This window comes from Mauremys reevesii, linkage group 3, assembly GCF_016161935.1.
Source record: "Mauremys reevesii isolate NIE-2019 linkage group 3, ASM1616193v1, whole genome shotgun sequence".
NCBI classification, from domain to species: Eukaryota; Metazoa; Chordata; order Testudines; family Geoemydidae; genus Mauremys; species Mauremys reevesii.
The window spans coordinates 3,327,453-3,353,879 of NC_052625.1; the positions used below are offsets into that span (position 1 = coordinate 3,327,453).

The 26,427-nt window shown below is 60.1% G+C and overlaps 1 protein-coding gene across 11 annotated transcripts in view; it reads left to right on the plus strand.

Moving 5' to 3' along the window:
* Positions 1–26,427, plus strand: part of KLC4 (kinesin light chain 4) — a 53,327-nt gene that overhangs the window by 18,625 nt on the left and 8,275 nt on the right. For 3 of the 11 annotated variants that reach the window (XM_039532980.1, XM_039532977.1, XM_039532978.1), the window contains 12 exons: positions 2,172–2,442; positions 2,698–2,928; positions 3,353–3,431; positions 3,626–3,851; positions 4,204–4,291; positions 4,837–4,938; positions 5,693–5,866; positions 6,024–6,123; positions 6,769–6,827; positions 13,026–13,093; positions 14,023–14,131; positions 15,163–15,321. In XM_039532980.1, coding sequence (XP_039388914.1) covers positions 2,194–2,442; positions 2,698–2,928; positions 3,353–3,431; positions 3,626–3,851; positions 4,204–4,291; positions 4,837–4,938; positions 5,693–5,866; positions 6,024–6,123; positions 6,769–6,827; positions 13,026–13,093; positions 14,023–14,131; positions 15,163–15,321 — 1,644 coding nt within the window. In that variant the 5' untranslated portion in view covers positions 2,172–2,193. The other 8 variants (XM_039532984.1, XM_039532985.1, XM_039532981.1 and 5 more) reach the window with 8 other exon arrangements.

Here is a 26,427-nt window from a genome sequence, read left to right on the forward strand (position 1 = left end):
GGCCCAGCTCTCCAGCACATCCATGGTGCTGCTGCAGCCACCCGCACATCCACCCCCTGCAAAGTCCTCGTTCCAGGCCCCCTTAAAATCCCTCTCCATGGATGTGCTCCAGCATCTTCACAGGCCGAGGCCCCTTCAGCTCCCAGTGCTCTTGGTGCAAGAGCCTTCTGCTCTGCAGCCTTCCTCTGTCTCCGAGGGCACTGACTGCCAGTCTCCTCTGTCCCCTCCCACTTACTGTCTCACAGTGGGTGGGCGATCCTCTCCAAGTTCAGTGTGCAACTAGCGTCCCTGGGGCTGTGTCCCTGCAGCTGCACCGACCACCTCTGCTCTGGGGCACCCCTCCCCACCACAAGGAACTGGAGGCCTAGATGGTAGGGGCTCCCGGGGAGCTGAGGGGAGTATGCCCGCTGGGGTGGGAGTTCTGTAGAGACTTGATTTGTTCCCTCATGCTGCACCTGGAGCAGGATTTCTTGTTATGCTGTAAACACAGGCAGGAGACTGTTGCTGAGCAAAGAGCCCATAACACACAAAGGTGGGTCCTAACAGCAGAACAAAGGCAAATCTGCTGCCAGCACCCTCCCTTCACTCCTCCCTCTTCTGGCTGGCGTAATACCCTGGCCACCTGCCACCTTCCTTCCAGTGGGTCATATGAGCCCAGGTTGCACTGCCTGCTTGGTATCTCTCCATGTCTGCAGAGGCAATGCTGGTGGGCAGACTCCAGCAGCTGCTGCTGCATGCCCCAGCACTGGCACTAGGTCCCTGCCCCTAATCCAGCCCTAGGTAGGGACACTGAGTGAGGTAAGAATTGGATGTGCCTGGGGCCAGGGCACTTGTCTGGCTTGGGGGAGGCAGGGGGGAGTCAGGCTGGAGTATGAAGGGGCTGATCTCTGGGGCGGTATGTTTCTACCTTGCACCTTGACACCACCTAAAGGAGGAGTGGGTGTGAGGGAGCTGGAGACCAGACCCTACAGGTCTGCCAGGGAGGGACAGCCAGGGCACAGGACTTCTGCTTGCAGTGTGTGGTGTTCTCTCTGGACTGCAGTTGCCAAATGTGCCGGTGCTTTCCCTGCACCTGCTCCGTTCACGCTCAGGACTGCAGAGTGCATGCTGTCCCCATTGTGCCAGGAACAGCACGGAAGGCTCCTGTGCAGGGCTCCAGCAGTAACAATGACACGCTATAAACAGTAACTCTCACAGTTCCCTGCAAAGGTTGGTGGGCTCTTATTCTCCCATTGCACATAGAGAGAGACAGGGGCATGGAGTGGCTTGTACCCAGGAGCCCTATGCTGAGAACAGTCGCTTGGCTGGCAGCAAAGCAAATTATCCAGAGAAAAGGCTACTGTCGTTCCAGAGAAGAGTCTCCCTGGGGAGTTCTGGCGGCGTAGCTGTTGTGGTACTGTTGTATTGCTGTTGGAATGCAGTAAATTTCCCTGTGTGTAACAGCCTTCAGTACCTTGGCAGTGCCTTCCTCCCTTGCTTGTGCCGAATCCTGTCCATCGTGCTGTACTCCTTTCCCCTGGCTCAGACCAAGGCATGTCTTTGTTCTGGGGGTGGTGAGCCTTTTAGGTTGGCCGAGGTCAGTGCCTCCCGGCCCTGCGGCAGGTGCTTTCTCAGGGGATTCACTGCTGAGGAAGCAACAGACTTCGGGTTGGATTCTTTCCATCTTCCCTTTGTCCTTTCTTCTTACCCAGCCAAGGTGCCTCGTGCCTCTTTGCGCTGGTTCCCACTGGCTCTCTCTCAGTGACCTCTGGACTGGAGGTGTGTTCATCACAAGCCCAGCTGCCAGTTACTTATCTCAGCTCTTAAAGGGCAGCTAAATCAGCTTTCTTAGCTGCCAAAGGTGTGGGGGCGTAGAGGAGCGTGTCAGTTCTGACGCTGGCTCTCTGTCTGCTGCCCACGCATGCTGTTCCTGCAGGTGACAGACGGCCCTCCATGTCCCCCTCCTCTTAGAAGGGGGTAGGCCCAAAAAGCTCTCCCCTCCCTGAAGGAGACGGGATGAAGAGAGGAGAGGGGTAATCAAAAGCGTCTGAGGCCTGGTCCCTGGTATCCCCTCTGACTCGTCTGTGGGGGTGGGGCTCTAAGCAGCTTCTCTCTTAGGATCTTGCGCCATTGTAGCTCCCCTGGGCCAGGCTCTGACACTCACCAAGGCTCTGCTCTTCTCTCGTTGCTAGGTGGGCGTGTAGGTGAAGGACTATGTCCACAATGGTGTACCCAAGGGAGGAGAAGCTGGACAAGCTGAGCCAGGAGGAGATCATCTGCAACACCAAGCTGGTGATGCAGGGGCTGGAGGCCCTCAAGAACGAGCACAACTCCATCCTGCACAGCCTGCTGGAGACCATCAAGTGTCTGAAGAAGGATGAGGAGGCCAACCTGGTGCATGAGAAATCCAATCTGCTTCGCAAGTCGGTGGAGATGATTGAGCTGGGGCTTGGGGAGGCTCAGGTGAGCGACGGGGAGGCATGGGAGCAAGCACATGGGTAGGGGTCACCCAGGGGTCTGGCATAGGAGGGCAGATATGATACTGTGCCATCCCTAGGGGCTGCAGAATCCTCTGCCAGATCTGAGCCTGGCAATGGCTAACCTCTGTCTGGAGAGGCAGATGGGTCCAGGGTGCAACGTAGTGGGGCTGCCTTGGGGAGAGGCTGTGCTGGTTCTCCTGCTGGATTGATGATGTTGCTGTTGGCTCTCTTGGCGCAGGTGATGATGGCTCTGTCCAGCCACCTGAATGCTGTGGAGTCAGAGAAGCAGAAGCTGCGTGCCCAGGTGCGGAGACTGTGCCAGGAGAACCAGTGGCTGCGAGATGAGCTGGCCAACACCCAGCAGAAGCTGCAGCGCAGTGAGCAGACAGTGGCCCAGCTGGAGGAGGAGAAGAAGCACCTGGAGTTCATGAACCAGCTGAAGAAATACGATGAGGACATCTCACCATCGGTAAAAGTCATTGCTGCAGGGGGCGCTAATTCCCAGAGCTATCCCACAGGGCTGAGCCGAGGGATAGACAGGCCCTCCAGGAGTGCCCAGCCTCCATGGCTTGTGCTCCGGACATCCGGCAGTGTGTGTCAGTCCTGCCCCTTGGGACTCCTCAAGCCCCAAAAGGGGAGTGCGCTTTCACCTGCCTGAACCAGGGCCTGTCTGCTAAGGAGCCAGCTGTGATGTGGGACCCTGCTGCTAGGACCGGGAGTGAGACTCGGGGTGGGGGGTGGGCTCACTGACCATGGGGCGACTGGGCCCATGGGGTGGGGGGAGCACCTGCCTGACCTCAGTGGGGACTGGACCCTGCACAGGGTGGGGTGGGGAGCTGTCTTACTAGGGTGCTGGCACTTTACACTGATGGTTCTTCCCCTCCCCCTGCCAGGAGGAGAAGGAAGGGGACTCCACAAAGGACTCCCTGGATGATCTGTTCCCGAACGAAGAAGAGGAACATGGCCCAGGAAGTAAGTGGTTCCAGTCCCCCCTGCCCCATCCTCCCACCTTCTCCTGTGGTCTGTCTGCTGGGGCCTGTAATAAGAGCCCTGGCTGGTTTGAGGTGAGTGGGTAGCCCAGCCTGGCTGGTGCTGTGAGCCCAAGCGGTGTGCTGCCCGTGCTCTGTGCCCACCACCACCCTGGTTACTCGTGTGTGTGTTTGCAGTGCCCCACCAGCACAGCAGTGCGGCGGCAGCTGCCCAGCAGGGTGGCTACGAGATCCCAGCACGCCTGCGCACCCTCCACAACCTGGTGATCCAGTACGCCTCGCAGGGGCGCTACGAGGTAGCTGTGCCGCTCTGCAAGCAGGCACTGGAGGACCTGGAGAAGACATCAGGCCACGACCACCCCGATGTGGCCACCATGCTCAACATCCTGGCGCTGGTGTACAGGTGAGCGTTGGGGTGGGGAGCAGGGCCCTGCCACTTCTTCCCCATCTGGCAAATGTACGGCTCCTGCATCTGGCAGAGTCTCCCTTTGGAAACTGCTTGGAGTCAGGTGATGGCCATGAAGCCCAGGCCCCATTAGCCTGGGGTGGGCTTTACAGAAAGCCATGGGAAGGCTGGGATTTGGGGAGGGCTGGGAGAGGGCAGGCTGGAATGGGCTGAGAGCTGTGGTTGGTGAGGCTCATTGGGAATTGGAAAAGGCTGCAGGGTTGCCGGGGGGACTGTTGTCCCAGGTGCCGCATGCTCAGAGTCCCAGCACTCTAGACCTGCACCGTGATACACTGACTTTGTGCTGCAGGGATCAGAATAAATACAAAGAGGCAGCCCATCTGCTGAACGACGCACTCTCCATTCGCGAGAAGACGCTGGGGAAAGACCACCCTGCAGTGAGTATCTGCTGCCCTGGCCCTGGGGGCGCAGGTCCCCTGCTGGCTGGGGAGCGGGGGCCAGGTGGGCAGGAAGCATGTCACGTTCCCTCCCACCATTCTCCGTGGTACACGTGGCTGGGCTGCTCACTGATTGCACAACAGGCTGCCATGGAAAACCCCAGGTGGCAGGGAATGGGGCTCAGGCACTGGCCATGGAGCACCCCTTGGCATTCTGTCCCCCTACACCATGCCAGGGGATCAGGTGAGGGCACGTGCAGTCCCAGTCCTGACTCCAGCACTTCTGGGAAGAGTTTGGGTTTTACCCTGGGCATCCTGGATACCTCTGTGCTGCTTCCTTAATGCGCCTGGCACCTGCAGCTGGATACAGGCTGCTGCTTCCTGGCCCAGCTAGCTGGGCAGCGTTGCTGTGTGCTGCCAAGCTGCTGCGGTGCCTCGCCACGGTGGCTGCAATAGTGAGTGCAAAGGGACCAGGATGGCCCTGCTCCCCAGGCACATTCCTTCCGGTTCCTTCTCACTTCAGTGGGGTGGGGCTTGTTCTGTAGGTGGCCGCGACCCTCAACAATCTGGCTGTTCTTTATGGCAAGAGAGGAAAGTACAAGGAGGCAGAGCCGCTGTGCAAGCGAGCCCTGGAGATCCGCGAGAAGGTACCCGCCTGAGCCCTCCGTGTGTGCATGTATACACCCTCACCCCTCTTGATGGGCTGCTCCCCAGCCCTGAGATCCGCGAGAAGGTACCCGCCTGAGCCCTCCGTGTGTGCATGTATACACCCTCACCCCTCTTGATGGGCTGCTCCCCAGCCCTGAGATCTGGGAGAAGGTACCAGCATTGCCCTCCCCTGACTCCTCCTAGCGGTCGGCCTGGGGTGGGAGGGCAGGGAGATGAGTTCATGATTCGAGGACTTCAGTAACTCAGCCAGAGGCGAGGGATCTATTACAGCAGTGGGTGGGTGAGGTTCTGTGGCCTGCAGTGTGCAGGAGGTCAGACTAGATGATCATGATGGTCCCTTCTGGCCTTAAAGTCTGAGTCCCCAATGCCCTGAAAAACATCCAGCAGGTCCCTGTAGTTACCCCCTGCCCCAAGTGCGCTGACCTCTGCCACCTGCTCCCCTGCCTCCAGCTTTTTTTTGTAGTGCCAGGGTCCCCATCTCCATTCACTGCCTGTGGACCTTTTCTCTGAATCTCCCTGGCATTTGGCTACAGGCCCTGCCCCTGAGGGACCAGCTGGAGTCTACTTGTTCCCTACCTTTTAGCTTCTGGGAGTGCTGGGCAAGGGCTAGCGTGCTAGAGTGTCCCTCAGTAGAGTCGGGCATTCCCAGGAGTCCAAGGAGGAGAAGCCATGGGGCCTGCAGTGATCTGGAAGGGGTTGCTGTCTGAGGCCTCCCTTCTCTGGCTTCTCCAGGTTCTAGGCAAAGACCATCCAGACGTGGCCAAACAGCTGAACAACCTGGCACTGCTGTGCCAGAACCAGGGCAAGTACGAGGAGGTGGAGTACTACTACCGCCGGGCACTGGAGATCTACGAGAGCCGCCTGGGCCATGACGACCCCAATGTAGCCAAAACCAAGAACAACTTGGTGCGTCTGCAGGGAGATGGGGGGATGTCTGGGTGGCATAGGGTGGCATCTGGGTCAGTGGGGGAGGAGCTGGGAGAGCTGACTGGGGGGGCCTACGGGGTAATCATGGTCCCAAGTGGCCCAGTGGGGCTTGAAAAACTCTCTCTATTGGCTGCAGGCCTCCTGCTACCTGAAACAAGGCAAATACAAGGATGCTGAGGTGCTGTACAAGGAGATCCTCACCCGCGCCCATGTGAAGGAGTTTGGCTCTGTGGATGGTACGTACAGCTGGAAATGGTTGGGGGACGTGGGGAGCCTGGCCATAGCTCTCTGAGGAGTTCCCCATTCCAGCTGTGGGGCTGGCACTATGCAATGTCCCCTCTGCTGGCAGGGCGAGTCCCTGCAAAGCCTGCTGCGCTCTGCACCCTGCCTGGGCTTGTCTCTGTGCACTGGGAAGGGAGAGAGCACCCATTCCCCTGCAGGGCTGGCACCACGAGATCTAACCACAGACCTTGCAGAGCACAGTGACACTGTACAGTGGTGAACAGCTGTCCTTGCGCCGCCATCCCTTTGCATGGCACCGCCCTGCCCCTCTCCCTGAACCATGCAGAGTGGCTGGAGGCTTTCCCTGGGGCTAAGGGGAAGGTCATTTATGTGTGGAGAGCAGGTCAGTGACTATGAAACCAGCAAGGGATTAGCCGCCCATGAGCAGGGGATGCAGCCCCTGCTGGGGTTGGGGGGAGCCCCACAGGCAGTGTCCTGTGGAGAGAGCCGGAGAGGTGCGTTCTGAAGCCAGTGCCCCAGGATCCTGGCTGGTTCCTAGGTGGGGAGTGGGGCTGCAGCGTGTGCCAGATGCGTAGGTGGGTAGGGCGGAGCTCCGGAGCGCGGTTGTGAACAGCACCCTGTTGTGTTTTGCCCTACAGATGAGCACAAGCCGATCTGGATGCACGCGGAGGAGAGGGAGGAGATGAGCAAGGTGAGGGTAAGAGGTCAGATCAGCACAGCCTCTGACAGTGGAGACAGCCCAGTGGCTCAGCTTGGATGCTGGGGTGGAGAGGGAGCTGGAGTCTCTTCTCTTCCCTAGGGGCGGGAGGGGAGTCTCTGCTTTCTGTAACCCCGCTAGAGCAGCAGGTGCTGCAGCTGGTCACAGCCAGCAGGGGCAGGGCGTAGGCATAGGGAGGGAGGCAGGGTGCTGCAGCTGGGCAGGGGCCTGGCAGAGGTGGAGGTGCTGCAGTTGCTCTCTTGTGCCTGTGTGGGAAGGAGAGCTGTGCTGGGGTGGGGGGAGGCCTGCTGTGTGTCTAGCTGTGCCTGCATGTTTTCTCTTTGCTTGTAGTGCTCTCCCTAGGACACGCTGGACAGCGGAAGATGGCAGAATGACAGCATGTTTCTGTGCCAGAGACTTAGCTTCCAGCCCCAAAGGGCCTTGAAAGTCCAGCTCACTCCTGGGCTAGCCCATAAGGCTGATCAGGAGAAAGGGAACCTGAGAGGAGAGGCAGACAGGACTGGGAAGAGGCTGCAGTCTGCTGCCTCCATCATCTCCCCCAGAGAACCTTCTGCGGTGTGCTGCTGGAGCCAGAATGGGACCTAAAGTTCTCCCTGGCACCCTGGTCCTTCCAGGCCAGCTCTGAGGGAGGGCAACGCAAAGCTTGCCGGCATCTAGAGCCCCCGAGAGCACAGGGCCTTGGAGCCAGGCTGCCTTCCCGGGGCAGTGGGCAGCAGCCCTGGCTCTCTGGCGAATGGGAATTGACCCCGGCAGTTGTGAGAGAGAGGCAGGTGCACTCCTGAGATGGACTGAGCTAAACAGACATACGGAGCAGGTGTCCCTTCTTATGCAGCAGGCAAGACGCAGGAGTCCACAGCACACCTGTCGCGCCCCCCCCCCCCTTGTGCAAATGCAGCAGGGAGGCCTCTCTCAGGTCTCTCGTCTGTGTGCACAGACCCTGTACCAGGTTTGGCAGAGTCGTCATCTAGGTGGCCAGGCTGGAGTTTGAGGGCTTGAGTAACTAACTCTGAATGGTGCAGGTGCACGGCCCCTCTGAGATCCCACCCTGTGTCTGGAAGCTGGCCCAGCTTCTATCCTGCACAGCGCAATCTAGTCTAGATGTCTCTCTCTTGGCCTCTGTGCTCCCCAAGCTGCAATCTCTTCACCACCCAGTGTAGTCCCTGTCGGATGCTGAGGGCCTCTTGAGAAGCAGAGCCCCATGCTGGACAGGGGGTGCTGCAGGGGGGCAGGACTGCAGAGACTAGCACATAAGCTGTAAAGAATCATGGTGGCAGTGCCAGTGCTGCTCTAAGCTAGTTCGCCCCTTGGGTGCTCTGTGCTGCCTGCACCCACTGTTCCACCTAAGCAGGGTGGTGGCCCCTGGTCCATGCTGCCAAGGGCCTGCTGGGTTGATACCAGCATTTATTGTAAGCCACAGGTCCGCTGGCTGTGCCGATAGCCTGGGCTAGACAAGGCCTCTGGGAAAGAGGAGGGAGTGACATGGCAATTGTCAAGGCAAGATTTCTAGCCCCTGATAGCATTTGCGGGGTCTCCTCCAGTGGGGGTGTCAGCGGGGTGCCAGTTCTGAGCAGTGAGGAGTTATCTGTGGAGGAGGGAGAGCCTTTTTGGTGCCAGCTGGGTTCTGTCGCTGAGGCCTTTTGTGGATGGCTAAACCAAATGTAGGGTTTGGAGCTATTGTTGGAGCTTGTTAATGTCTCCCGAAAGGAGGACTGGTGCCAACTCTTGACACTGGGGGCTGTGCTGAATGTCAGCCTGTCTGTAAGCGCCTTTGGGAGCTGGTGATGGAAAAGGTGGTGGTGAGGCAGCCTTGGCATTGCCTGGAGGCCTGCTGCAACTTTTCCATCCCTGCCCATCTGTCCTAGCGCTGTGCAGGGCCTCGAGGTGATCCAGCCATGGATGAAGGTCAGTTGACCGTGCTGAGCCCGTTAGGTCTGTTAGTTGCCTTTGATGCCATTGCCCATACAGTTCTGTTGACTTCATTGTGGCCCCTGACTGGGGTGACTGGGCTTGCTCCTGAGGGCTTCTGCACCTGGCGGCTTTGTCACCTAGGCTGAGGCCAGTGCTGTGCAGAGCTCCACAGGGTACTGCTGTGTCCCCCCTCACATGTGCAGGTTTGGTTCTGGAGGTTGCAGCGTCACCTGCCCAGATGGTGCAGGGTCAGTGCTCTCCCAGGGCTGGCTGGAGGCTCACCGCTGCTGGTGGTGTTTAAGGGGCAGATCTCTGGAGATTAACAGATGACATGTGGCCACCTCTTGTCAGTGGAGCTTGCTGCTCGGCTGCTTTCAGGGCATGTTGCTATGTGGAGGCCTGCCTGCGCTGCTAGCGTTGGTGTGTGGGATTGCTGATTGGAGCGGCTCCGTGTCCTGTTGCTTTCCCTGTGCATCCAGAGCTCCATGGCCAGGTACACGGTGAGCCCTGGCTCACTGGTTCAGAGCTGAGGAGCCTGCCAGGGTATGTAAGGGGGTCTGGCGAGCCTGCAGCACCCTCCCTGTTTGCATGTGCCAGGAGGCTCCAGGGAAGGCCCTTCCTTCAGAAAGGCAGCTCCCATGGCCCCCTGCTCTCCAGGGGCCTTAGTGTTGCTCTGACAGATGGGAGCAGCTCCCTTACCAGGGGGACTGGGAGGAGAGACCGCAGCTCAGGCTAGTAGACCACTCAGGTCTTTAGTCACCACCATCCCTGCCTGAGGGCTCACATCTGCTTACCCATCTCTGGGCCCTGCCTCCCAGGCCTTGTGCGTGCTCCATACGCACACACTCCCAGAGCCGAACTTCTGGCCTGGGGCGTACACCTTTAGCTTCGAGCTAGAGAAATCTCCATGTCCCCATGGCTCTCCTGCTGCCATCTCAGGACAAGACTCTGCCGCAAGGAGGTTCCACCAGGGTCCCTGAAACTGCCTTGGCCAGTGCGGGGCAAGGTGGCTTCTTATGCCTGTACTGCCCCTTCCTGCTTCTAGCCCAGAGCAGCTCTGAGCTCCAGCTGGGAAGGAGTGGCTCCAGCACCCGGCTTTTCTGGGAGCTGCATTTGAGTGGTGTGCTCTCTCCTCAGGGGCCAGGACTGGGCCTTCGCTCCCCTGGACAGGGCTGAGATGCTTTCCAGGCTACTGCTAAGCACAGAGACGGCGGGGAACCTCTGGCTCCTGCTAGTGGAGGTGGCTTCATGTGTTGGGCATTCTGCAGTGCAGTGATGCGGTGCCAGCCGCCCCCCGGGGCATACTGTGGCTCCCCCCACAAGCTAGCAGCAGTGGGCTGGGTGTAAGGAGACAGCTGTGTTGTAGCCAGTGGGAGACGTGCCTGCTAACCCACAGGTGGTCCCTGTTCCCTTGAGCTGAGCTCTCTTGGTTCTGCGGAGCACTAGCCCGGCCCCTGGGTTGAGGGGTGTTGCTCCCACTCCCTCCCACGCCTGGAGGCCCTCCCTGCTATACCTGGTTGCCTGTCTGTTTTCTCCTATTAAAAAGCATCATACCCATTTTGGCAGAGCTTCACTTTCTTTCTCTTTACTTACCGTTTCACAGACCATCCCCATGGGGCTGCGTGCTGGGTGGGTGGGTTTACAAGCGGGGGCACATGCGGGGAGGGGATTGGGCTGGGCCAAGACAGGAGCTGTGCCCCCCAGGGAGGGAGGGTGTTGGGCATGGCAGTGGCAGCTGGAATGCTCCTGGGCTGACGGGTTGGGAAATGCCCACTGGTAGGAATAGCCTGACTCTCCCCATGATGAGGGGCTGGGAGGGAGCTTTGTGGTGATGCCAGCCCAGGGTCCTGGCAGGAGAATCAGTGGGTGTTTAAAGGCAGGGCTGGGAGATGTACAGAGTCTGGGGCCTGGCCCTTGTCCCAAGCTGCATGAGCCTGCTGTAACTGAGATGCTACCGGCGCCCGGACTCCAGCCCAGTCCCAGGCATCTGCACTGCAATTTCATAGTCCCTCAGCCTGAGTCAGCTGACAGGGGCCAGCCCCAGGTGTGTTATTGTGTGACATGCCTCAGGAGGCGGCAGGTAGACCAATCCAGGCAGTCAATTGCTGGGGTCAAGCCTCCAAGCAAACAATCTGTGTTTCAATACAGCCAAGTGTAAATGTATACATCTAGGGACAAAGAACGTAGCCCATGCTTACGGGATGAGAGACTCTACCCTGGCAAGCAGTGACTGGAAAAGATGTGAGGGTTGTGGTGGATGATTGGCTGAACCTCAGCTCCCACTGCGTCACTGTGGCCAAAAGGCCTAATGCGATCCTGGAGTGCATGAACGGGAGTCTCGAGTAGGAGTAGAGAGGTTATTTTACCTCTGTTTGGCACTGGCGTCAGTGCTGCTGGAGTCTGTCCACTTCTGGTGCCCACAGTTCAAGAAGGCTGTTGATACACTGGAGAGGGGTCAGAGAAGAGCCACGAGGATGATTAAAGGGTTAGAAAACCTGCCCTAGAGTGACAGACCCAAGGAGCTCCATCTATTAGCTTAAAGAGAAGGTTGAGAGGTGACTTGAGGACAGTCTATAAGTACCTACATTGGGAAGTATCAGAGGGGGGAGCCGTGTTAGTCTGGATCTGTAAAAGCAGCAAAGAGTCCTGTGGCCCCTTATAGACTAACAGACGTATTGGGGCATGAGCTTTCATGGGTGAATACCCACTTCGTCGGATGCATGTAGTGGAAATATTCCATACATTGGGAAGGAATATTTAACAATGGGCTCTTCAGTCTAGCAGACAAAGGTCTAACACAACCCATGGCTGGAAGCTGAAGCAGTGTTTCCTCATTGCCAAGGGTGGGGTGGAGTGCTCCGGGCTGATGGTATGTGTGCAGGGTTGGCTCCAGGTCCATGGATGGGGTGAGGCCTGTACCGCTAGGGTTGTTTAGCCCCCTGCTGCTCACCTTCCCGCTCTCTGTCCAGAGCGCACTAGCCATTGACCTCATGGCTGTGTCATCCTGTGGCCGAGGTGGTCGTGCCGGGGGCTCCACCAGCCCCAGAGCCCATTATTCTGACTGGCTGTGCAAGAAGGAGGAACTGAAGCTAGATGCCCAGCAGGCCACACCTGGGCTCCCGGGCAGAGGGAGGGCTGGGCATGGCCTGTCACTGTCCTCACATCTGACATGGCAGAGGTGCTTCCCCTTGTGGTCTTGGCAAGGCTGAGTTAGCCTGGGCCGATCCCCTGGCCAGGGGAGCGAAGGCCCAGTCCTGGCCCCTGAGGAGAGAGCACACCACTGAAATGCAGCTCCCAGCCCTGAGAGAGAGGGTGTGTCTGAGTGTCCCCACGCTGGCTGCCTGCCCTGGAGGTTGGAGTGACAGGCCCAGGGGCTGGATTCCTCCAAAGGGAGCGGCTCTGCCCTGTGGGAAGGCTCCCTGGGGTCACTCAGGCCAAAATGCTCTCACTGGGGCCTGGAGAAGCCGCCTAGACTGGAGTGAGACTCTGAAATGGGAGGGGCCTGATGTGCAGAGCTGCGAGCCCCACTGCCCTCCCTGGGTGCTCCCCCCTCTGACAGCCCCTGCGTGAGGATCTGGCCCTTTAAACCAGCCCAAGGACTGAGTTCTGAATGTTTGGGCTCTTGGCTGTCCCCTTTGGGCAGTGCAGGAAGCCCAGCGGTGTCGGGGCTCTGAACTGCCAAGCCCAGCAGTGCTGGGGCTCAGGCCTGTCACAAATTAAGCCCTGCCTTTGTGCCCTGGTGACTGTGGGGCCAGGAGGCACTGCCCTCTCCCCCGCTTGGAACATGTGCGCAGGGTGGTGCGCATGGCATTGCTACTACCCCAGCCTTGGTTGTGGCACTGCCACCCGTGGTGCTCAGAGCCATCTGCCCTGGGCTTAGGTCTGTTTCAGCCCCAGCACTGCTGGCCCCACTCAGGCTGGCGTGGAAACCAGCCACTGTGCTTGTGAAAATCTCAGGGAGCAGTGGCTGGGCGGGCAGGTCCGGCCCCAAAGTGGGGCAGGAAAGTGCCATGCCCCAGCGGGAGGATGGGCTCCAGGGATGGAGTCTGAGTGGCTCAAGTCAGCTCTAGGGAGCTCAGGCTGGATGTAGAGCTCCTCTGGGGGCCCCCATAGAACTGGGGGGCAGGGATGGAAAGGGGGGTGTTTAAATGCTGAGCTGCTGCTGGCCACAGCTATCAGGGTCTGGCTCAGTCCAGCATGGGGTGGGGCTGTTCTGGGGGCCTGAGGCAGGCACCGCTCTAGCTAACCTCTCCTCTCCTTCCCTTGCAGAGCAAACAGAGAGACGGTGACCCCTATACAGAGTACGGCAGCTGGTACAAAGCCTGCAAAGTCAGCAGGTAAGGTGGGGCTTGGGGAGCCAGGGGGCCATGGCATCGGCATTGGCAACCAGCCCCTCTGGAGCCAAGGTGCTGCCCTGCCACACCCTTCAGCGCAGTAATAGCCCCTGCAGTGCTTTCCTTGCCTCGTGCTGGCTGCCCTGCCCTCTCCAGCACTTGTCTGGGGATTGGCCTCTTTAGCTTGATTACTTTATCTTGTATGTACATCTCCTTTCATTGCCTCTGCCTGTGAGGGTCCGAAGAGCCTGCCGTGTTGCTGCAAATCTCGGCGCTCTCACCAACAGAAGTTGGTCCAGTAAAAGACATTCCCTCCGCCCCCTTGTGTCTCCGGAACCAAGCCAGTCAGACAGGGGAATCCATGTGCCTCTCTCTAGGGCAGGCTGGACATAGGAGCCGCCTCTCAAACACACGGGAAGAACCTATTTCCAGCAGGTGTCCCTAACTGCCCACCCCATCCATAGTCACTGGATGATTTCCAGGGCCAGTGTGTCACCAGCTGACCCGTGCTGTCGTACCTGACACTTTAGAGACGCAGTTGGGGCAATGAGAGTCAGGCTGAGCTGAGTTGGGTATGGGGTGCCCTCTGCCAGTTGGCGCGGAGCAGCTGTTAGGGTCACAGGTGCTCCTTAGGGGCGTGCAGCGTCCGTGCGTTCACAATGCCTTCAGGGAGAGTTGATGGCTGGGCCCTCCTGTGCGGCGTGGCCCATGCCAGAAGGCCAGGCACCTGGCGGCTCCATTCCCCTGCTCTCCCACTCCAGCCCAGCTATGGCCCATCTGCTCTCCCCTGGGACGCTCCCAGGCACTGGCACACAGAGCTGAGGCTTCCCAGCGTGGCAGGGGGCCCCAGCCACTCCAGAGCAAGGGGTGCCAGGAGCTGCTGGGAGGATAGATGGCTGCTGCCTCAGCCTGACATTTCCTCTCACCCCCAGCCCCACAGTGACCACCACCCTGCGGAACCTAGGTGCTTTGTACAGGCGCCAGGGCAAGCTGGAAGCAGCAGAGACGCTGGAGGCATGTGCAGTGCAGTCTCGGCGGCAGGTAACCCCTGGGATGCCCTGGCAACCTGGGCAGTGGGATGGAGCTGGGTGGGTGGGGCAGGGGTTGCTCACTGGCACTTCCCCTCAGAGTAGCAACAGGATATCTTGGGAGTGGGGCCCTGTGATGCCTACCACTGCCCAGGCTCCCTAGGCTTGGTGAATTTAAATCTGTGCAGTCCCATCAGCTCCCCCTGGGCTGGGGCTTGGGAGGAGTCACTCAGGGAAACGCTCCTGCCACAGATCTGTTAGCCTGGCCGGTAGCTAGGGAGCCATTCATCTGCACCACAGAAGCTGCTGGGGAGACTGAGGTGTGACGAGATCAAACTGACAGTTGGACACACAAGGTCCCAGGCCTGGCGGTGCAGCCGAGGGCTGCCTGAGCGGGTGACTGCGGGGGGCTGGAAGGTGGCAGAGCCTGCCCCGCTCTGGTTAGAAGGACTCTGGCGGAGATCCCGGGAACTGCAGGGCTGGAAGCATTGCTCAGTACTGGGGGGGTAGGAGGGTTAATAACTAGAGCGCTGAAGCTCCTGGCTGAATGTGAGACGATAGCCCGACCGGCATAGTTTCTGCAAAGGGCAGTAGTGCCCCTCGGAGCTGAAACAGCTGCTGAGCGGGAGCGGCGGCACCTTCCACAAGGCCCCTCGCAAAGGGCTGCTCGGGACACGGGCTGCTAGCAGCAGCGATGGCCGGTGGGACTGTCAGCTGTCTGGTCACTCTGCTGGCCAGAGCCCTGCAGCCAGGCTCTGTCCGGCCTGCGTGTAATGCTCTAGCCGGCCCATTCAGAGTGGTGAGCTAGGGGGTGGGGACGCCCTGCTGCCCGCAGCAGGTCTCTCTTGGGCTCTCCCTTCCCTGCTGTGTGAGGTTAGGCCCGAAGGGGACAGCACAAAGCCAGCCTCCCCCGAGCGCTCTGGTCCTGGAGATGGCCCGGCCCATCCCCCTGCCCCCACGTCCCGGGGCAGATGGTGGCGCTGGCTCTCTGTAGCAGCCAGGGGCCAGCCCTGACTGGATCCTCTTGTGCTGACTCCTCTGCAGGGCATTGACCCCATTAACCAGACCAAGGTGGTGGAGATTCTGAAGGAGGGAGCCGGTGCGGAGCGGAGGAGGAGCCGTGACAGCCTGGTGGGCAGTGTCAAGTATGAGAACACCACAGACGGTAGCGAGGAAGTGAGTATGGGCGTGCAGTGGAGCAGGGTAAGTACAAGTCCACCATCAAGAACTGCCTAGGCCAGCCGGGAGAGGCAGGGGGCAGCACTTGCCCCGGGGCCCCTGCTGGAGTGCTGCCCCCTGCAGTCTCCAGGAGCTGATGGCCTGTCGTGGCATCCCTGCCTGCCTCATTCATTCCCTGCACCCTGCCCTGCCCTCTCTCGCCGTTAGCCAGCTGGGCCAGAGAGAGGAGCCCCTGGCACTCGCTCCGAGGGGCTGCTGAGCCTGGCATTGGAAATGTCCAGAACAAAGCAGCCCTGGCTTGCCCCTAACCCAGCCTTGGCATCCCCGTAACACCCCTCCTGGCTATGTCTGCATCGCACACCGGCTGCCAGCCCTGAGTGGCATTCCTGAGGGCGCCTGGCAGACAGCTCCTGTGCCCTGTGGTGGGCAGCGCCCTGCTGCGGGGTGGGGGGGGGTGCATGTGTGTGTGAGTGTGACTGGGGAGTGGGTTATAGCTGCAGGCCTCTCTGCTGTCCTGGGGGCTGAAAGCCATGGAGCCCCTCCCAGCATGTGCCCCCTGTGACGGGCGGGGGCGGGAGTTAGGGCTCAGTGGAAGCACAGGCCAGGCAGGGTGGGCAGGAACGTGTCTCCATCCCCTGGCCACCAGCCTTGCCTCCAAAGGAGACTGGGCTTGACCCTGGTTGTGGTTTCCATCTGGCTCTGGAGGCCAGGGCAGCCTTACTCTGAAGGGAGGCAGCTCTTCTGTTTCCATTGCTGAAAGGGCCACCAGCCTCCTGGCCCAGAGGAGAGGGCATGTGAGTCTAGCTGGGGTGCAGTGCGCAGGGCTCGGCAGTGGGGAGAGTGTGGGGCACGTGGTGCTAGGGAGAGGGTGGGCGTTCTGGCTCGGGGGAGGGGAGCCGTGGCGCTGGGGGTCCTGGGGAGCGGTGCACTGTAGCTAGTTTCTGGGCACAGCCGAGCTAGAGGAAGGGGGCACGGTGCATGGTGGGGGATGGGCTTGGCCTAGACTAGGCAGCTCCTGACTGCTGTGACCCTGGCTACATTAACACCCCCCCCCACCTCCATCAGCTCACTAACCCCACCCCAGACGCACACCCTGCATGAGCCTCTCCTCCCTTGCCATGACAGCCAGGCAGCACCACGCCTCTCGCTCTCTTGATTGTGGATTGTACCCAAGAGGCAGCTATGGAGTAACCTCTACAGGCAGTGTGGGGAGCCCCCGGGCTGGGAGCAGAGCTGGCAGGGAGCCCCCCAGGGCTGCGAGTAGGACTGGCGAGGAGCCCACAGGCTGGGAGCGGGGGAAGGAGGGCTATCCGCCAGGGGCAGCAGGGGTGGGGCTCTCCTTCCAGAGGATGGCGATGGTCTCCTCTGCGGTGCAGCTCCCTCTCCCAGGGAATGCAGGCAGCCTGCTGCTCTATGGAGGGAGGAGGTCAGGACGGCTGTCTCCCTGCCTGCCAGTGGAGGGCCTGGAGGACTGCCCCACCTGGATGGGTCTCTGAAGGGGCCTGTCATCCCCCAGAGAGGGTGGATTGGGGGCTGCCGGGCGGTGGGTCCAGAACTCCCCAACACTGATCTCCTGGCTTGCCTTTCCCTGCGTGGTCCCTCCCATGCTGTGTCTTCACTGTGGTGCCCTTTGATCTGCTTCGTTCTGGTGGTGGGCTGGGAGCTCTTTCCCTGAGGGGCTGCCCCGGATCACACCCTTCCTAGGGGGCCAGGCTGTGCCACATCCCGGCCCACGCTGGGGGAAGGCAGTGCCTGCTGTCGTGTCCTGAGCCGGGGAGGCCTAGCAGGACTTCCCTTGCCTGGCTTGGCAAGCTATGGAATGAGGCCCAGTGTAGCTCCAGGGGGGGCTGCAGCTCACAGCTGCCCCAGTTGAGGCTGAGCCCTGAGGGAGGTGGGAGTCCCACCCTGGTGGCTCAGTGCATTTCCCATTCCCCGCAGCTCTGCTGCCCATGGGCCTGCCTGCCCGGCTGGCTCCCCTGTGGCTCTGCTGCCCGCAGGCCTGGCCGCCCGGCTGGCTCCCCCGCGGCTCTGCTGGGCAGTAACTCTGCCCCCTGGCTACATGCCCTTCCCAGGGATAGATGGATTCAGTTAACTTAGGATCTTGTCCCTCATGGGCAGTTGCTTCCTGCTCTGATCTGGAGGGATCCTAGCCACCCATCCCCTAGTGCCAACCCCCAGTCCTGCCTGTCCTGCCCTGGGCCAAAGGCTGTGTAACTTCCAGTGGTCAAGTCAGTGGGCGGAGAAGGCCCTCAAGTACCAGAGATCTCTGTCCATGAACTGCTGTCCTGCCCTCCCCAGAGCAGCTCCCCCTGGCAGCAGGTTTGCCCTGCAGTGGTCTGGGCAGGAAGGTAGCACCTTCCCCTCCCCTGGAGCACCGAGATCTCCCAAGGGACATGTTGCACATGGGCCCTTTCTAACCAGCACTAGGCCTGCAGGATAGAGGGGCAGGGGACTCTGCTGGTATTTTCATTAGCAACCCCAGCCCTGCTGGCTACAGAGCCAGTGTAACTGTGGCCACATCCCAGCAAGCCAGACAGGCAGGGAGAGGAGGAGGATGGAGTCATTGGTTGTTGGCATCCATTCACTCCAGTGATGAAACACCTGGGAGAAAAGGTGTCTGCATCCTCCCTCCATGTAGGGCATGAGAGCTGACTGGGCCCAGTCTGGAGCTAGCCTTCAGGGCCTCCCAAACCTTCCCAGGCCTCCGGGTCTGCACTCAGGGCGCCTCTGTCCGGCCTGGCCGAGCCCTCCCCACTGACCCCCTCTAACTCCACGCATTTCAGGCCCCTGGTTGAGTCTTCCTGCTCCCCTAGGAATGGCCGGTGCCCAGTTGCAGGGCAGCTGTGTGTTCTGTCTCTGCCCAGGCCTATCCCCTAGGGTTACCTCCATCCTCACTATGGCCTTGTCAATGATGTCTTTCTCCTCTCTGTGCACTAGGCTTAAATGCCTCCTGAGACTCCCTCTTTCCCTTCCACTACAATCACCTGGATGTATGTGTTGTACCTTCCGACTTTTCCTCCGCACCATCCCTCCTTCCACCGCTCCTGCTTTCCTCGGCAAGGACTCCACGCCAGTCCCCAGCCTACCTTCCCAGCACGCGAGGGGCGCCCCGGCACCTGCAGAGGAGCGCCTGGCTGCAGGGGCTCAGCCACTGTACTCTGCCAGCCAGCAAGAGAGCAGGAAGAATCTGCGTGGAGCTGCCCGCTCCCCCTGGCCAGGGCAGGGCCGCTGCAGGGATCCCTCTGGCCCCCGACCTCTGCTTCTGTCCTTGTGTCACTGGGGCCTGGCCTGCTGGTGGAAAGTGTCCTCGCTTCCTGGGTGTGCACCACACCCCCAAAGGAGCTCACACTCCCGCATCATCCCCCAGCCTGCTCTGCAACACGCCCCCGCAGCCTGCTCCCTGCTCTTCCCCTAGCTGCCAGGGCACAGGGAGGCTAGGGGGGTACTGTTTGGGGTGTGCAGGCCTGGGCCGCATGGGGATCTCTGCTGGGCTGTGGGTGGGCACTTGTATCCCATTAGAATGGGCCTGTGTCTGGCACCACAGAGGCCTGGGCGAGCAAGGGGGGCTCTGGTCTGTGGGCACTGAGGCCCTGCTCTGACTCACAGGATGGTAGCGCTGGGCTCTGAGGACTGAAACAGGTGCCAAGGCCGAGGCAAGAGGGGGCTGCCCAAAGCCAGGGGTCCCACCCTGCAAGCAGGGGCTGTTGATCCAGACTCCCAGTCAGGGTTGGGGGCAGCAGCTGAAGGGGCTGGGGGAGACGCAGACATGGGACAGGCACGGCTGTGTGTGGCTTGTTCAGGCCTGGCCTCTCGGCTGAGACCGGAGGGCGGGGTATCCACCTGGTCTCTGTTATGGCCCTGGGTGACTGTGCTGAGAAAACGGTTCCAAGCCAGCCTGCGTTTCCCCAGTAGCCCATTTGGGAGGGGACGGGGAGCGAGGGGTGAAGCAGCATGTGCACTGCTGCTCCTTTAAGAGGAAGGGAGCAGGGAATGAAGGAGCAGAGGCTGGAGCCATGTGTAGCCACAGTGGCAAGGGAAGGGAGCAGGCAGGCCCCAGCTGGAGGCTCCCCCTGCGGCAGGGTGAATTGCTTTTGGGAGGAGCAGGAGGGAGGGCTGAGGGACGCGGGGGCATTCCAGAGGAGCTGGGGGGACGGAGGGAGAGATGGGATGAGTTCGGGGTTGGCTGTAGGGAGGTAAGGGGGTGGTGGAGGAGGAGGCAGAGCAGGGCATGTTTCTGAGTCCCCACTTCCTTCTCCCAGCCCAGCTCATGCCCAGACAGCATCAGAGCAGCCTCGACCCAGGCAGGCCTTAGGGACCTGGGCTGGGAGCTGCATTCAGCCTCCCGGGTCACTGCCTTGCACTTAGGAGGAGGCTACCGGGGTGGTGGGAGAATGTATCCAAACCTTGCCCCTCCCAATGGTGGCCCTGGAAAGGTCGGTTACCCCCCTGCTGCAGACAGAGGGGCTGATGCTGAGACAGGCTCCAAGCAGCCCAACGGCGGGGGCATAGAGACGAGAGCTGGACAGGGCCGCCCAGAGGATTCAGGGGGCCTGGGCTCTTCGGCGGCGGGGGCATAGAGACGAGAGCTAGGCAGGGCCGCCCAGAGGATTCAGGGGGCCTGGGCTCTTCGGCGGCGGGGGCATAGAGACGAGAGCTGGGCAGGGCCGCCCAGAGGATTCAGGGGCCTGGGCTCTTCGGCGGCGGGGCATAGAGCCGAGCGGTCGACAGGGCCGCCGAGAGGATGCAGGGGGCCGGGGCTCTTCGGCGGCGGGGGCATAGAGACGAGAGCTGGACAGGGCCGCCCAGAGGATTCAGGGGGCCTGGGCTCTTCGGCGGCGGGGGCATAGAGAAGAGAGCTGGACAGGGCCGCCCAGAGGATTCAGGGGGCCTGGGCTCTTCGGCGGCGGGGGCATAGAGACGAGAGCTAGGCAGGGCCGCCCAGAGGATTCAGGGGGCCTGGGCTCTTCGGCGGCGGGGGCATAGAGACGAGAGCTAGCCAGCGCCGGCCAGAGGTGTCAGGGGGCCTGGGCTCTTGTGCGGCGGGGGCATAGAGAAGAGAGCTAGGCAGGGCCGCCCAGAGGATTCAGGGGGCCTGGGCTCTTCGGCGGCGGGGGCATAGAGACGAGAGCTAGGCAGGGCCGCCCAGAGGATTCAGGGGGCCTGGGCTCTTCGGCGGCGGGGGCATAGAGACGAGAGCTGGACAGGGCCGCCCAGAGGATTCAGGGGGCCTGGGCTCTTCGGCGGCGGGGGCATAGAGACGAGAGCTGGACAGGGCCGCCCAGAGGATTCAGGGGGCCTGGGCTCTTCGGCGGCGGGGGCATAGAGAAGAGAGCTAGGCAGGGCCGCCCAGAGGATTCAGGGGGCCTGGGCTCTTCGGCGGTGGGGGCATAGAGAAGAGAGCTAGGTGCTGCCTGTTGCTGTCACAGGGGCCATGGGAGCTGGCTGGGCTGCAGCAGCCTAGAAGGGGTCTCCTAGGACCCTCTGCACAAGGGGATGCAGTGTGGGGGGCTGTCTTGCAAGGGGGGCATTTGCCTGGGGCTCTGTGCCACAGGGGGTCGCCTGCCCCAGGGCTTGGTGGCCCAGGGTGGGTTGCCTTGCAAGGGGGGCCGTTAGCCCTAGGAGGGGTTGTGGGGCAGGGCTCTGTGTGGCCTGTGGGAAAGCCGACCCTTGCTGCTGGCAGCCCCTCTAGGCCCTGGCATCCAGTGGGGGGCGGGGAGGGGAGTCTCTACTTCAGGGAGCCAGAGCCCTGTTCATGCCAGATGCACAGCAGCTGCTGCCTTCCTGTCCTGAGTGCAGAGGAGCCCCTGCTGAGGGGTGCTGGGCTCCCAGCTTGCTCCCTGGTAGCCCACAGGCCAGTGCCCATGCAACCGTGCTCCAGCCCCGAGCAAGGCCGGGGCCAGGACACTGTGAGGAAGCCTCTCCTTGGTGGCTGCTCCCAGTGCCCCCCCAGAGAGCCATAAACCAGCCCCTGCTCCTGCATCTCCTCCAGCCGTGCCTTGGGCCCCTGCATGGCTGTGCACTCCACCTGCCACGGGTTATTCAGCGGCCTGCTTCTGGCACTGGGCGTGGGGAGCGCCTCTGCCGCGGCGCGTCTCTCGACGTGAACTGGGGCTCCCCGTCGATGCTGTGAACGAACTTACCTCCAATTAAAGGCAGCCAGACCTGAACTGCTGCCCTGTGCTTCTTTCCATGCGACACACGCCAGGCCCCCTGGCTCTGCCGGTACTTGGACCGACGCTGGGTGAAGCAAGCCCCCTCCTTCCTTGGGCCCGGATGTGCTGCAGCTGCCCAGCCCTGGCCCACCCAGGAGTAGGGGTGTGTGTGGGGACTGTGTGTCTGTGTGGGCTGGGAGATGCACCTGAGCATGGCAATACTTAGACGCAAAGGGGAGCGAACGAGCCCCTCGAACAGATGGGGGGCCGGAGGCTCAGACACCTCGTGGTCACGTTTCCCAAAGCGAGGCCCCCCCAGTAGGTGGCTCAGGGCAGGCTCAGGTTTCCAGGGGTGCTGAGCACTCCCAGCAGTGGGAGCCCCTCCGGGCAAACCTCCGGCTGGGCACCCGAGCGAGGGGCCGCTCTGGAAAGTTGCTCTAAAGGAGTTGTCCATGATCACAGCAGGGAACAAACCCAAGCTCTCCTGACTGCCGGGCCTGGGGCCTAGCCGTGGCGCTCGGCTGCCTCCCTCTGCCTGTGTCTGCAGTCACTGAGGTTCAGAGTCCGTAGCAGTCGCAGCCTGCAGGCCACTTCCCAACCGGCCATAGGCAGCAGGGCTGGGAGTGAGCTCCCCCAGCAGATACACAGCCAGAGGCAGCTCCTAGAGGCACTGAGCTCAGGCTTGGCCAAGCAGTGATGCAGGGCTGTTCAAAGCTACAAGCAGGAATGTTGTAGTGAGTGGGGGGAGCTGGCATGAGGACACCTCAGTACTGACAGTGTGGGGCCAGTGCCATTCACTTGGCAATTGCCAGCTCAGGGTGGAGCCAGGGCCCACCTCCAATGAGCGCTAGTGCCAGCTGCCCCACAGCAGCCTGGAAGAAACCCAGGAGTAGCAGTGGCTAACCAAAGGCAGTTTCCTCCTGACCCTATTATCTGGAGGCTGGCTCGTGCCCTGGTGTATCCCTGCCCAATCCTTTAACTCCACACTGCCGTATCTCTGAACAGCTCAGGTGCCAGATAAACATCCAGTCCTTCGGTCAATACTGCTAAGCATTTGGCCTCAACTGAAAAATTGGAGAGGGGGCAGAGAAGAGCCATAAATTGGATTTGAGGGCTGGTCTGCTGGAGAAAATGCCTCCCAGTGAGAGACTAGCAGAGCTCAGGCTGTGCAGTTTCTCATGAAAGAGATTGAGAGGAGACTCGAAACTGTCCCCTTGTCATTGTGTTACAGGAGTGGATGAATAGCCATGCCTGCCCTGCCCATCTGCACGTCGTGTCCCTTTGGCGTGTCCCCTCTGATCCATCTCCTCTCTGGAGTAAATATTATTTGTGTTACTGTAGGAACTCGTGGCCCTAACAGCCAGGCCCCGTTGTGCTGGGGGCTGTGCAGACATGTGGGAAGAGCGTCCCTGTCCCAGAGCGCTTACAGTCTACGCAGGCCCAGGCTTTCCAGCCTCTCTCCATAGGAGTTTCCCAGGCCCTTGGCCAGTCTCACTGCATGTCATTAACTCTCTCTCCTGTCTCAGGTGGGGCAGCAGGGCCGTGCACTGTATCCAGCTGAGGCTGAACAAGGGATTTAGCTGTCATTCTCAGCATTATTCTCCATCCCATTCCTTGGAAGCCCTGATATATTTTTCCTTGTTTGACCATTGACAGAGGTTTTCACTGAGCTTCCCACAGAGACACACAGTCCTGTTCCCTGAGAGGCTACAGTGACGTTAGAACTCTTTGAGGTATAGGAGTAGCTCCAATTATTCCTTCTAATAAGCAGGGCGTCCTGCCTCCCCGATGGCTGCATCGCCACCTGACCACCTGTCCCCTGTAGCAGCAGGAGGAGGGCTGGCTGTTGCTCTGCGACGGTGGAAAGGATTTAACAACAAGAGGTTTGACCTGTGCTAGAAAGCCAAGGTAGACACTGGGCACAGTCAATGGTTCGGTACAGAGCATTGGCTAAGACCAGGGCTTTCCTGTTGTTGGTTCCCTATGACGGTTTAGAACTGAGTACAATGAGCGAGGCGCTCCCCTCTCAATGTGCATTACCTTGTGTTTGGCAGCAGCACTGTCCTCACCCGTTCTGCCCATTCCTAGAGCCAGGTCGGAGCCTGTCTGATCTGAGTGCTCCTCCAGCTCCTAGTTCAAATTATTCCCCCCCCACACACACATTCTGGTTAGTTTTCTGTGCCGGCAGCACTTGGGCTGGGGGGAGCCCCCCTCAGCCCTGCTGGAGAGGCTGTCCCACCAACACACAAAAATAACCCCCCTCTTCATACCATCATCTCCTCAGTGCACTGAGACGCTGAAGCTCCCTCTGTGCCTAGACCTGGAAGTTTTATTCCTAGCAATCTAAGTGTCCCTTCACTTCCTGCTGTCACTGTACCACTATGTGCCAAGACCGGACTCCTCCCCAGCACTAGCTGCACGTCTGTCTAATGCCTTACAACATCCTCTGCCCAGTAGGCAAGTCCCAGTCCTCAGATACTCTGCCCTCTGCATTGCTAAGGACTGAATCCCTCACGGGAACAGCAGATGAGTCAGTTTGGAAAGCAAAGACAAAGGCAGAACAAGATCCAGTGGCTGGAAACTGAGGCAAATTCCGAGTGGAAGTAAGATGGACATTTTCAACACTGAGGGTAATTAACCACTGGACCAGTTCACCATGGGAGGCAGTGGCTCCTTCACCACTGGGAGTCTTTCAGTCGAGACTGGATGTCTTTCTAAATGCTCCCCTCTAGCCCAGCCAGAAGGCCGGGCTGGGTTCAGGCGACAGTGGGTGAGGTGCTGGGACCTGCTTTCTACTGGAGGTCAGGCGAGATGATCACAGCGCTCCCTGCTGGCTGTGTGTGTGTGGAGCGACCCCCTTGGCACATGAGGAACATCAGCTGCTTCTGTCTCTCCAGCTCACCCGTGTCCCCTCCCATCCCACGACTGGCTTCCCCAGTGGAATATCAGAGCAGCCACTCAGGTGGGCTTGCTCCACCCTCTTCCTAGTCGGCATCTCCTCAGCTCCGGCAGCCCAGCCTCCCTCGCTGCAGGGTGCTGCGTAACATCTTGCAAAGGGGCTCGGCTAGGCTAGAGACAGGCTTTATTCTCTGCAGCGAGGGCACTGCAGGGTTCGTGAGCCCCCCACACTCAGCTGCCTCATGGGACTTTCTGACGAGGGAGACCCCTGTATACAGCAGCCTCCATTTTACAAACCCTGACACTTTACTCCAAGGGTTTATCTGCTCCCCCCACCCCCCGTTATTGTGAAGGGCCTTGGGGGGTCAGAGAACACGGGTCCTGCTCCCTGCCCTCTCTCTGGGCACCAGCCTGCCTGAGCTCTGCTGCTATGCCACAACGCTCTCCTGTGCAGCGTGGGGAGGGGTCTGCCCCAGCATGCAGAGCTGGCAAATGCACCAGCGGCCGCTTCTCTCAGCTCCAGCCGGAGGGGCTGCCTGGCACCACAGCAAGTAGGACGTCGGTAGCCAGCCGTGGTTTTCCCTGCCACTGCCCCTGTGTGAGGGCAGAGAGCCAGCTGCTAGAGTGAGCACTGGGGGAGATGGTGCTGGGGGGCAGGCCGCTAGATTGGCTGTTAGTGAAGTGCTCAAATATCCTGTGGATGAGATAGACCACTGAAATCCTGGCCTTCCACTTAAAGAAAGATAACCTGGTCCCCCGTCGGCTGCCAGGACACCCACCCCAGGATGCCTGGGCTGTGGACATGTGGGGGTTCATTTGCATCCAATGCAAACAGCCCATGGACCTCAGAGCCAGGTGCAGCATCTTGAGGCCAGAGCTGCTGAACTGGAGGAGCAGCGAGAGCTGAAACTATTCCAGAGGTGACAAAAAGGGCTGTTGCAGAGCGCGTCTGCCTTCCCCCATCCTCTCGGCACTGCGGTCAGTCCCGTGGCAGGAGGGGATGCAGGTGCGAGGCAGGGCATATCCTCTTAGATAGGACCCACCTTCCAGCAGGACAGTGGAGGCTGATCAAACCTCATGGACTGAGATGGTCGCTCCAGGGACTGGGATGGGAGCTGGGAGCTTCCATAGGGGATTTTGATCACTGCACATGGGGAGACGGAGAACTGTTGGGTGTTTTGCCTAGGTAGTGTAGTGGGAGGGGCAGGGAGAGGTCCTGGAAGCTATATTTCACTCACTACGAAGAATGCTTGGACAAGGGCCTCTGAGAGCTCCACACCCAGAGCTGGCTAAGCATCGGGGCGGGGCCGAGGCGAGGTCACGGAGGGAAATGGTGGTGTTATCAAACTGGCAGACCCAGGAGTTAAGAATAGGCGTACAGTCAAAAGTAACCCCACCCCACCCCTATAGTGAGACGCAAAGGACCAAGCTAGGGCAATTAGAATTCCTAACCCAGAGAGAGGAGCTTGATGGTGGAACGACCAACATCCATGGAGAAGCGTGAGCTGGGTAGGACCCACCTCTACAGGGAGGTGGAGGAGTAGTGCCAGAACTGAAGGGTTCAGTGGAACCTAATGGGTGGCATTTCTGAGTGCCAGGGACCACACAGCACAGCTGGTGTACAGACATACTCCACATCTGAAGAATACAGATCTAACAGTAGATCAAAGAGGCAACTCAGTGTAATGCAAGAATAATAATGGGAGATTTCCCGCATAGCACCTGGTCAGAGGGCACCACAGGACCTCGTTCAGAGACGCAGTTCCTTTCAGTGATTGCTTCTGGGGCAGGTAGCTCCAGAGCACCCCAGGGCTGAGTCCCGAGTAGCACACAGCAGTTGGCTCAAGAAGGGAGAGTAGATGAGCTCTGTCATAGCAACCCAAATGCCACCACACAGGGAAGGACAGTCACCAAAACCTGGCACATTGAGACTACAAGTAAGATGGGCATTTAAAGAATGAGGAAGCTGCTCAAAGAGGCTGTAGAATCAAAAATAAAGAAGCCAAGCCCCACAGATTTGGATTCTACTGAAGGAAGCAATGACAGAGTCTCGGAGGGCAGGTCTACCTCAGACCAACAA